The sequence below is a fragment of the Rattus rattus genome, chromosome 8 (assembly GCF_011064425.1).
Source record: "Rattus rattus isolate New Zealand chromosome 8, Rrattus_CSIRO_v1, whole genome shotgun sequence".
In the NCBI taxonomy this organism is placed as follows: Eukaryota; Metazoa; Chordata; class Mammalia; order Rodentia; family Muridae; genus Rattus; species Rattus rattus.
Window position 1 is genome coordinate 57,671,683 of NC_046161.1, and position 11,421 is coordinate 57,683,103.

Consider the following 11,421-nt stretch of genomic DNA (forward strand, 5'->3'; position numbering starts at 1 on the left):
TGGCCTTGTGGGGAACTGAAATCAGCAATGTGCGTGTTATGAAGAGCACCAGCTGCAGATAAGGGATGCCACTGGGTGTCAAAGACTGGAGGCTGCTAGCTCACTCACGTGCTTGGGTTAGGCACACACATGGCCTCCGTGGTACCAGCATCCAGCTTTCAAAATGAAAGTATACATACCACATTCTCTTTTTTAGCAACACAAGGCAGTAAAAAAAAATTGTTTTCCTCCTCGCCAAAATGACACCACTCAAGTGTCCTCTTAGAGTAATCAGACTGCACACCTACATGTTAAAACATTCTTCCCAATACACCAAACTCTGCCGCTGAGTTCCTCTGCATGTACAGTAATGTCAGCTGACTAGAAAGAGGCACATGGACTGCTGTATATGGGAAACTAGGAAACAAAAGTAAGTTTGGAGGCCAGGGAGATGGCTCAGTTGGTAAAGTGTTTACCATGCAAGTATGAGGACCTGAGGCTGGTCCTTAGACCCATATAAAAAAACAAAACATGAGGTGGGGGCTTGACAGGTGGCCCAGGCATGGGGGCATGCTTCTCATCTTAACACTGGGGATGCTGAAACTGGTGAATCCCCAGGGCTTGCTGGCCAGCCAACCCTGTCTCAAAACAACAAGGTGGATGGCACCTGAGCATACCTGAGGTTGATCTCTGGTTTCCACATGGATGCACACACATCTGCACACACATATAAGCACATATCAAGTAAGGAAGCTAGTTTAGGCATTGACTCTCAACCTCAGGAGCAACAGTCTTGGGAAGGTCCTATTACTCTCTACTCAGGACACACACACACACACAAACACACACACACACACACACTCTCACACATACACACTCACACACACATAGACATACACACACATACACACACTCACTCACACACACACATACACACACTCACACACACACATACACATACTCACACACACACACACTCACACACACTACACACACACACATACACACACACACTCACACACACACATACACATACACACACACACACACACACACACACACACACACACACTCACACACATACATACACACATACACATATACACACATACATATACACACACACTCACACACACACACTCACACACACACTCACACACGCGCGCGTGCGCACACACACACACACACACACTCACGATAATTATATTATAATGGATTCAAGGGCTGACCTACACTAACCTTCATAATTTTGTGTGAAATACATTCTAAGTATTCCAAGGCAATGCACTGTTCATTCTAAGATGCAAATTTTCCCTGAACACTCAACATCTCTCAAAACGAGCGGTTTTGTTCGTAGGCTGATGTGCTGTAGTTTTAACAGGCAACATTTTTTTCCATATTGATAGTTAAGTTTATGTCTTTCAATCAATGGCATCTAAGGTTTTCTTAACCATTGTAAATTAAAGTTGCCCTGGTTTCCCTTTTCCAGCAGGTCACAAGTTCAGGAAACTCAGTACTCCAAATACTTGAGAAAAAAACAAGAAACTATTTAAAACTCTTTGTATCCCAGTTGTTTGCACTGGTGTGTTAAGTCCCAGTCCAGGCTATGAGCTTCCTGAGGGCAGGGGTTCAGTTGGATACATCTATTTCCCCAGGGTCCTGCACATTGACCAGTTTTCAGTGAATGCAATTAATCGAGACTGTGGTTAAAACAAGTAAGTTGACTCCACCAGAGGCCAGCTCAGGCCACCAGTGGTCAAGATGCTACCTATCCAGATCCATAATCCCCAACACTGGGATTTTGACCACTAAAATTAACACTCACCAGCACGTCCCTGAAGAGTAACTGCGGCCCGGAGTGCACGGTCCAGTCCACCGCGCCACTATTTGGAATCTTGATCCGAATCACCAGCACCTGGTTCTCCATGGCACGAAAGGGGCCAAGGGCCAGCCACAGCATTACAGGTTAAAGGGTCTCACATCCTGGGGCAAGGAGTACCGACTGGCCCCTACTTAGGAGGAGCCCCAAGAAGTGACAAGGGGAATGATAGACAGAAGACAGGCGATAAATAGGGAGCAGGAAGGTGGGGAGAAGTGAAGAGGGGCGATCAGGAGGGAGCTTGCAGGCCCTGAACCAGGCCCAGGTCGTATGGAGTGTCTCTGGGGGAGGATGCACTGGGGAAGGGGTATGGGCCAAGAGGAATTAGCAGAGAGCGGAAGGTCCTGGAGTTACAAAAGTGGACAAAACAGAACCCACAAGTATTTTGTAGTCCTTGTGAGTAAGAGGAGACAACGGAGCAACGGCCTGGTTTAAGGCAGGTACAGCGACTAGGGTCCTGCCTTCCTGAGCGGCTCGGTGGGCAAGGGGAGCGTGGCCCGGCGCCGCGGGCTGGGTCGGGGCTGTTTCGGAGGTGCACCGGTGCCGCCAGCCCTCCACCAGGCAGGAGGGCTCAGGGCCGCGGGGTCAGGGGGCGGGTCCCAGGCCGCAGCCGGAACCGGAGAGTGCGGCGCGTGCGGGGTCGGCCGACTGAGGCCCGCGTCCCGGCAGCGAAGGTGGCGGCGAGAGGAGGAGGAGGAGGAAGGCGGCCGCTAGACCGCTGTTACTCCGGAACCAAAACGCGATGGCGCCGGAACCCGGGGAGCCGACAAGTGGGACCCGCCTCCTGGGGCGCCATGTTGGAAGAGGGCAGCTCGGGGCGGAGCAGTGATCCCGTACTAGGACTGGCTGACTGCCACCTCTCCAGGTAGATGTGAAGGCGGCTAGAAAACTCAGGAAGATGCTGCTATATGGCTGGGGACTCTCAGTAAAACAATTTAAGGTTTAATCTTGCGTATGTGGCTTCAGAAAAGACGGTGAAAGACAAGACGACAGCTCCAGCTTGTCAAGTTGTGTACCTTTTACTGTTGGTGTGGTTTGTGCAACAAATCGGCGAGAGCCAGGCAAGACCTTTTTATTAAAAAAAAAAAAAAAAGCGCATGTTTTTATGTCCCTTCTTCCAATTAACAGTTCCAAAATACCACTATTTTTCTTCCACGTTAGCAAAGTGTGCATGAATTTTTCAATGAGGTTCTTTACCCCAACCAGTGACCTTACTGTACCAAGCAATCCCCTGCTCAAAAGCAATAGTAAAGAAACTCAATGGAGAGCTTAACTGCCTGGGGACAGCTGTATTTCTGGCATCATAATATCTTATTCAACCGTTGCAAAAATACCCGGTCTGTTCCATATATTTTCAGCTAAATTGCAGTGTTTATGCAGTCAATGATAGCAGGGCAGTAGCTGTAAACCTTGGTTATTTTTAAATGTCTTGTTACCTCACATTTTAAAGTGCATAATCCTGTTGATCTATGTGTCTGTACAAAAGAATTGCTTACAAATGACAACGTGTAGGTAGGCCCTTTATATGTATTTAAATTACGCTATTATCTCTACCTTTTGGGGCTGATTATGCATAAACGAAGTGCGTGGGGTGGTGGGACGAGTGTCCCTGGAATGAACACATATGTGATTAATGTAAGAGGAGGAAAAATTAAATGTTGATCATTGTCAGTATAATACCAAAATTTGTTGCATAATTCCCTCTACGTGGACTTTTTCCTGTTGCATTTGAAAGGCCATTGTGGGAGATAAATGACCATCTTTTAGCTATTATTCCTTGATAGCTTAGGTAGAAATTCATTTACTCAGATTCTCCAGGTACTGTTGGAACTGCCCCTTTCTCACTGCTCTTTAGTGCTGATGAAAAATACACTATTCACTCATTTCCCCATGTACTTCTTAATCTAAACTTTATTTCTATTATTTGAGAAAATTGACTACAAAACTAGAGATTTTCTATTAACCTGTGATTTGTTAAAATACCTTTTTTAAAATTCATGGTACCGTAGGGAAAACCAACTCCATTTGCCAAATTTGCATATATATTCTGAAGCACTTTTTTAAATGTATGAATGTCAGACTCGAAGCTTCCCCAATATTTACAGAGCAACTATAATCACATTTTAGATTTTTGAAACCTTTAAATAACATGAAATCTTAGACTTTATGATTTGAGCAGAGGTTTCACAGAACCTCTTCAAAAGTATCTCTTTATCAAGTAGAATAAACACCACCATCCAAATTAAAGGTATATGTATATGATCTTAAAGCTTTTGCACATAATATTTTCTTTTTAACAGTAGACATAAGTAGCCACTCAAGTCCTGGCTGAGGTAGTTTCATAGCCATAAAGCACTTTAACTGTAGTCAAAGGTCTATGCTTGTTTTTATCCTACTCGAAGAGGGTTATAGTTTGCATTGAAAATGTCCTCCATGTGCTCAAATCTCCTTGTCAGTCAGTGACACTGCCAGGAGGCGACAGAGTCTGATGCTGGGCCAGTAGAAGTAAGTTAGGTTATTGGGGGCATATTATAGGACATATTGGGATAAGGGCCCTTCTTCCTCCTTTCTGTTTCTTATCAGCCATGAAGAAAACAACTTCACTTCCTACCTTTTCCCACACACTTCCTGATGCATAGAATTCTGCCTAACCACAGGCCTAGAGATCATGGCCTAAATCTGTGAAGCTGTCTGTGAGGCAAAATAAACACCACCACCACCTCCTCCTCCTCTTCCTCCTCCTCCTCTTCCTCCTCCTCCTCCTCCTCTTCCTCCTCCTCCTCTTCCTCCTCCTCTTCCTCCTTTTCTTCTTCTTCCTCCTCCTCTTCCTCCTCCTCCTCTTCTTCTCTTCCTCTTTCTCCTCTTTCTTCTCCTCCTCCTCTTTCTCCTCCTCCTCTTCCTCCTCTTCCTCCTCTCTTCCTCCTCCTCCTCTTTCTCCTCCTCCTCTTCCTCCTCCTCCTTATAAGGTGCTTATCATTGAAAACTGACACATGAACCAGGTGTAGTGACAAGTGCCTTTAATCCCAGCACCAGGAGGCTAACTCAGGCAGATCTCTGAGTTCCAGGTTAACCTGGTCTATAGAGAGAGTTCTAAGACTGCCAGGGCTACACATAGGAACCCTGTCTCAAAAAACAAAATAATGAAAGGAAGAGGAGGAAAAGGAAGACTAGGAAGAGGAGGAGGAGAAAGTGACTAGCACAAAGGACCTGCTTCTCAATGAATATGACAGAAAGTTTCTCTCTAAATGAGCTATTCTGATGGAAGAAACACAAAAAAAATGAATAAAATATATCAGATGGTGGTAAAAGCAAGGAGAAAAATGAACCAGGAGGGAACATGGGAAGAAAAAAATGTGTTAACACTAAAGGAGATACTGCTGACTGCCCTGGTGAATCCTACTTGTGTATGACCTTAACTGAAAAGAAGGTGTTACTGAAAATTGGGTGTTACATGGTTTGAATGAAAATGGCCCCCATAAACTCGTAGGAAGTGACACTATTGGGGAATGTGGCCTTGTTGGAGGAAGTATGCTCATGGGAGTGAGCTTTAAGGTTTCAGAAGTCCAAGCCAGGCCCAATGTTGCTCTCCCTTCCTGCTGCCTGCACATCTGGATGTAGAACTCTCAGCTCTGCTCCAGGACAGTGTCTGTTTGCATGCCTCATGCTTCTCACTGTGATGATAATGGACTAGACCAATGAACCTGTAAGCCAACCCCAATTAAAAAAAATTTTTTTAAACAAGAGTTACCATGGTCATGGTGTCTCTTCCCAACATAGAAACCCTGAGACAGATGTCTACTGGCTTTTAATTTTTTACGTTAATTGTAATAAAACACACATAAGATCAGATTTGCCTTCTTTAGGTATATACTTTGGCAGTGTTTAAGTATGTTCGTATTATTACACAATCAATTCTAGAACTTTCCACTTACAAAAGTAAAATCCTCTATCCATTAAATAATGACTTCCCATCCCCCCTTCCTCTCACTAGCATTAGTTTTCTGGTTTTGAATTTGAACTACTTTAAGAAACTTTATACAATTGGAGTTAGACAATATTTATCTTTTGTGCCTAGTTTATTTCCCTTAGAGTAATGCCTTCAAAGTTTATCTCTGTGTAATTGTATATCAAAGTTCCTTCATTTGCAGGGCTAAAAATTAAGTCCTTTGGGTCTGCAATATGCCCATTCATTCATCTGCCAGTGGAATTTTAGATTGCTTCTGTCTTTTGACTGCTGTCAATAATGTTGCTATGACCATGCCTGTAAGAACATCTTTTCCAGGGCTGGGTAGCTCAGTGGTACTTGGTAAGCTTATCACACATTAGGCTCTCGATTTGATCCCTACTGATATGGTCTGACCACCCCAACCCACCCCGAATAGCTGTGGCCATTTTGATCCATGCCTGCTAGCTATTTCATATCGCTGCTTCAACATGCCTGCCAGCCACTGACCCAGAGAAGTGACTTGGCTCAAGGTCATGCTGACCACATACCCTGGTTTGTTCTTTATGTTCTGAATGTTCTGTATGAGGTTCAATAATCTTAAGAAATTCCACAAAGCTTTACATAGGACCCATCTAACCAAAAGTCAATATGAACTGTTATGTCTAAATCTGAATCACTCCTGCACCTGCATATGGACTCATGGTGGGTTTGGTGGAGTTTTTTCCCTTTTTTAGCTGACAAAAAAAAGTATCTGTTGTCATAGTTGAGATAATTCTGAACTGTGTCCCTGGTCTGACCAGTATTCATGTATGCAGTCAATGAACTAGTCATTCTCAACTGAGATTTGTGTTTATATGGTCTGTGTGCTGATTCCTAAACCCAAACACCTACCATCTTCAATAATACATAATAATTACCACCACCACCACCACCACCACCACCACCACCACCACCACCACCACCATCATCATCGTCACTAAGGTTCCAGACTAATTTAAGGTTCCAGACTAATCTTATCTCTTTCAGATATTTCATTAGACATTTTTGTTACTGTAATAAATATCTCAAACATGTTAACTTTATGTATTCTTATTATTCTTTTTATTGAAAATATTTTATACAGTATATTCTAATCATGGTTCCTCTGTTCCCAACTCCTCCCAGATTATCCCCACCACCCACTGTACTCCTTCTTTCTTTTTGTCTTTAGAAAACAAGCAGGCAAACAAACAAAAAAAGCAAAAAAACAGACTTTAAAAAAAAAAAAAAAACAGGGGCTGGAGAGATGGCTCAGTGGTTAAGAGCACTGACTGCTCTACCAGAGGTCCTAAGTTCAATTCCCAGCAACCACATGGTGGCTCACACAACCATCTGTAATGGGATCTGATGCCCTCTCTGGTGTGTCTGAAGACAGCTACATTGTACTCATAAACATTAAGTAAATATTAAAAAAAACAAAAAACAAAAAACAAAAAACCCTAGTAATCACAAGAGATGCAGAGACACACAAAAGCTAAGCCCATAAAAACACAAAGTCAGAAAGCATAACACACCAACAAGACCACTAAGACAAAAATGCCCAAAGAAGATGGCATATGCTTTTAATCCCAGCACCAGAAGGCAGAGGCTGGCAGAGCTCTTAGTAGACCATCCTGGTCTACTAAGCAAGTTCCAGGACAGTCTGAACTATTACACAGAAAAACCCTGCCTTGAAAAAACAAAGGAAAACAAAAGCTCAAACAAATATGAGATAAAAAAAGGCTATAAAAATAACATTGAGGGGTTGGGGATTTAGCTCAGTGGTAGAGCGCTTGCCTAGCAACCGCAAGGCCCTGGGTTTGGTCCCCAGCTCCGAAAAAAAGAAAAAAAAATAACATTGAGTTCATTTTGTCTTGGGAGTGCACTTGTGGGAATGGAAAAGTGTGGTTTATATACCCACTGAGACTCTGTTGGAGAAAATGAACTTCCTTTGCAAGTGGGTGTCAATTGGAGAGGAATTCTTGGTTAGAGAAGGAAGTTCGTGTACATGTCCCCTTTCAGCACTAGGACCAGGCTAACTTTATAAAGATGATATTTATTTAGCATGTAGTATTGGAGGGTCAAGGACATGGTGCTGACATCAGCTGGGTTCTGCCGCAATGAAGGAATTGTAATTGTATCAGAAAGAGACTACAACTCAAAGCCAGAGACTGAAGAGGCCATGTTCAACAATTCCTTCCAGAAGCACAGGCCTAATGCCTCGCAGTGCTTCTGCAAGCACTTACCATTTAAATAGCCCACCACCTTCCAGTATTGCTACCCTGAGACTAAGCCTTTAATTCCAGACCTTTGGGGGTGAGGGAGATACAAACATAGCCATAGCATGGCAAAAACATCAGCACTATGCATAAAGGCTCCAAGTTCTCCATATCATGTCACTAATATTTGTTCCTTTCTGTGCATTTCTTCTAGCAGCTGCCTATGGCCAAGGTGATCTCCTGTGGTTTTGGTGTGTGTGTGTGTGTGTGTGTGTGTGTGTGTGTGTGTGTGTGTGTGTGTGTGTGTGTGTGTGTGTGTGTGTGTGTGTGTGTGTGTGTGTGTGTGTGTGTGTGTGTGTGTGTGTGAGAGAGAGAGAGAGAGAGAGAGAGAGAGAGAGAGAGAGAGAGAGAGAGAGAGAGAGATTACACCCAAGTTCGTTGCTAAGATTTTTATAGTTTTGAGTGTTGTTTTAAGTCATTTCATGAAGGAATCTTATTTTGCTTTTATAAATTCAGAGAGGTTTTCTTTTCTCTCTCAATCTCAAATCCTTAACCAGAATCCATGCCCATCATTCCATCATTCTTCCATTATATTTTCTCTCTCTCTCTCTCTCTCTCTCTCTCTCTCTCTCTCTCTCTCTCTCTCTCTTTCTCTCTGTCTCTGTCTCTGTCTCTGTCTCTGTCTGCCTGTCTTGGAACTCACTCTGTAGACCAGGCTAGTCTCGATCTCACAGAGATCTGCCTGCCTCTGCCTCAGGACTGCTAGGATTCAAGGTGTGCACTATAACAGACAGGGTGCTCCTCTCCCTTTCTAAATATTCTTTCCTACTTTTTTCTTTTCATCCTTATACTCCTGAAAATACTTTATTTTCACTGAACAATAGTAACTTATTTACTGTCCAGATAGCTTCTCATCTTGAGCAGGCAAAACCCAAATCCTTCTCCTTCGCCTATGAAAGTACCTATTCTGACCCCTACCCCTGCTCAGCTATTTATTTGGTTCTTGGCATAGTTTCAGGGACCTCCTGCATACTGAGCATGAAGCCTACCACTGAGCTTTATCCTCAGCATCCTCTCCTGAGGGCCTATGTTTGTTATTTGTGTGTGTGAGCACCCACACATGTGTATTCTTAAGCACATACATGGACACACATGTGAAAGCCAGACTTTAACATCAAGTGTCTTCCTAATTTGCTTGCTACCTCATTTTTTTGAGACAGGGTCTCTCATGAAACCTGGAACTCACCTATTCAGCTAGGCTTCCTGGACAGGAGCCCCTGGGATCCTCCTCTCTTCACCTTTGCAGAGCTTGAATTCCAGGCACAAGACTTTAAATGAGTGCTGGAATCAGAACCTAATGAAACTGAGCCATCTCCCAGAGCCTACACACTTAATGAAGCTGAGCCGTCTCCCAGAGCCTACACACGTCTGAAGTCTTGAACCTCATGTCTACTCTTCCTTCTTACAGACACAAGCAGCTGTCCCACGTTCTTCTTGAACATGTCAAACATCACACCTCAGGGCCTTTGCACTTTCCACGACCTCTGCTTGGAATCCTCTTAGCCTTGGTATCTACATTATCTACATGGGTCCTTCACAGCTTTTAGGGGGCTGTGGGATATCTGAAGGCCTGTGAAGACTTGAGGCTGCTGTAGAATTATCCCCTATGCTTCTGCCTTATTCAGTAATAAGAGTCTTTCAATGGAACCCAAAGCTGGCTGGTATGATTAGTCTTGCTAACCAGCTTGCTTTGGGAATCTCTTATCTCTCTGCCTCTGAGACTAGAATTAGAGATGGGCTGCCCCTCCCACCCAGCGTTTAGGTGAGTACTGGAATCTGAACTCTGGTCTTCAAGCTTGTACAGTAAGTGCTTAACCACTGAGCCATCTCCCCACCTCAAGCAAGCATTTTCTTCATACTGAGTGCTGTTTGTTTATCGAGACTATGAAGAAACATGAAAAAAATGAACAGTATCCAACACTGTGACAGGCAAACGTGTTCTTATGTTTTGATAGGAATGAAAATGAGCAGTGGCAACAATCATCCTGGTGGTGGTGATGGTGGTGATGGTGATGATACTAACATAAAAGAAAAGGAGTGAGCCTAGTTGATCCCAGTACTTCCGTTTCACTTCTGTACATCACCTAAATTTGACTTTACAATAGCAGTCCTCATAGTGTGAGAAAATAGAAGACAACTTTTGGAAATGCCTTAGGAGGATATTGCAAAAGGATTCCAATCTCTCATTTTTCAGAAAGCAAACTTGATTCATTACACCTGACGCATGTGTAATGTGTATTGTATTGCTCTTCTTGCAAGACAGAGCTGCGTGGCTTCCACTAGAGTCCTCTTCTGAATGCTATTAAAGGCAAACACACTGTCTTTGCAGTTTTCAATCACGTATTCGTTCTATTCACAGCATCCATTCTATAACAAAGGTTACAAACAAAAATTGCCAGCACATGCCTCTCGGTCCGTCGTGTGCAGACAGCCTTGCAGTCTGACCTCTCTGTGTAGACTCATGTCTACTCGATTCTGTTGGCAAGCAGAGGTCCTAGAATCACTCTTCAGCTTTGCCAGTGTGGAGTATTTGTCAGGTGCATGAACTATTATCGAATTTCAAGTGTCATTTAAAGTTAGTGACATTCTGGGGCTAGAAAGACGGCTCAGCGATTAAGAACACGGGCTGTTCTTTCAGAAGAGGTGGGTTAAATTCCTGGCACCTGAATGGTGGCTCATGGTTGTCTAGAACTCTAGTTCTAGAAGATTCGATACCCTCTTTTGGCCTCTATGGGCACCAGGTAGACATGTGATACAAAGACACATACATAGGTAAAACACTACCTAGAAAATAAAAATAAATAAACATTTGAATTAGTGAACTAATTCGTGTGTGTGCGTGTGTACTGTTGTTAAGATTGAATATGGAACCTTACACATCCAAGGCAAATGGTTCTAAAATTGAGCTAGCCTAGGTTTATATTCAGACTTCCAAATTCTTGGCTACTTCATTTTGTAAATTTCAAAATTCAAAATCATGACGTTTGGTATGGCATTTGTGGTATAGTTGTGAACATTGCTGCCTTCCAAGAAAATAATTTTTTTTCTTCGTCTCTTAGTAGTTAGTGGCTGTAATACAATGTGTAAAAAACGCTTTAAAGATAATCTACGCTCATAAATTATTTTCATCCAATTCTTATGCATCTAACATTTTAAAAATAGAAATGGCCCCTCTTAGTAAATGTGATTTCGCACTTTTGCGTACTTGGGAGACATTCATTATTTTGCATGTTTTTCGTCTTTAGGGTTTGGGTAGACACTTTTTAGGTGGGACTTAAATTATGTACTAATATGGAAATAAAGTAAAATGAATCAATTTG

The 11,421-nt window shown here is 43.0% G+C and overlaps 1 protein-coding gene across 2 annotated transcripts in view; it reads right to left on the reverse strand.

Annotated features, from left to right (window-relative positions):
- Map2k5 (mitogen-activated protein kinase kinase 5) overlaps positions 1–2,640 on the reverse strand; it is a 220,813-nt gene extending 218,173 nt beyond the window's left edge. Inside the window, exon 1 of one of the 2 annotated variants that reach the window (XM_032910909.1) lies at positions 1,805–2,640. In XM_032910909.1, coding sequence (XP_032766800.1) covers positions 1,805–1,939 — 135 coding nt within the window. In that variant the 5' untranslated portion in view covers positions 1,940–2,640. The remainder of the gene's footprint in view (positions 1–1,804) is intronic. The other variant, XM_032910908.1, reaches the window with a different exon arrangement.
- Positions 2,641–11,421: the final 8,781 nt, after the last annotated feature.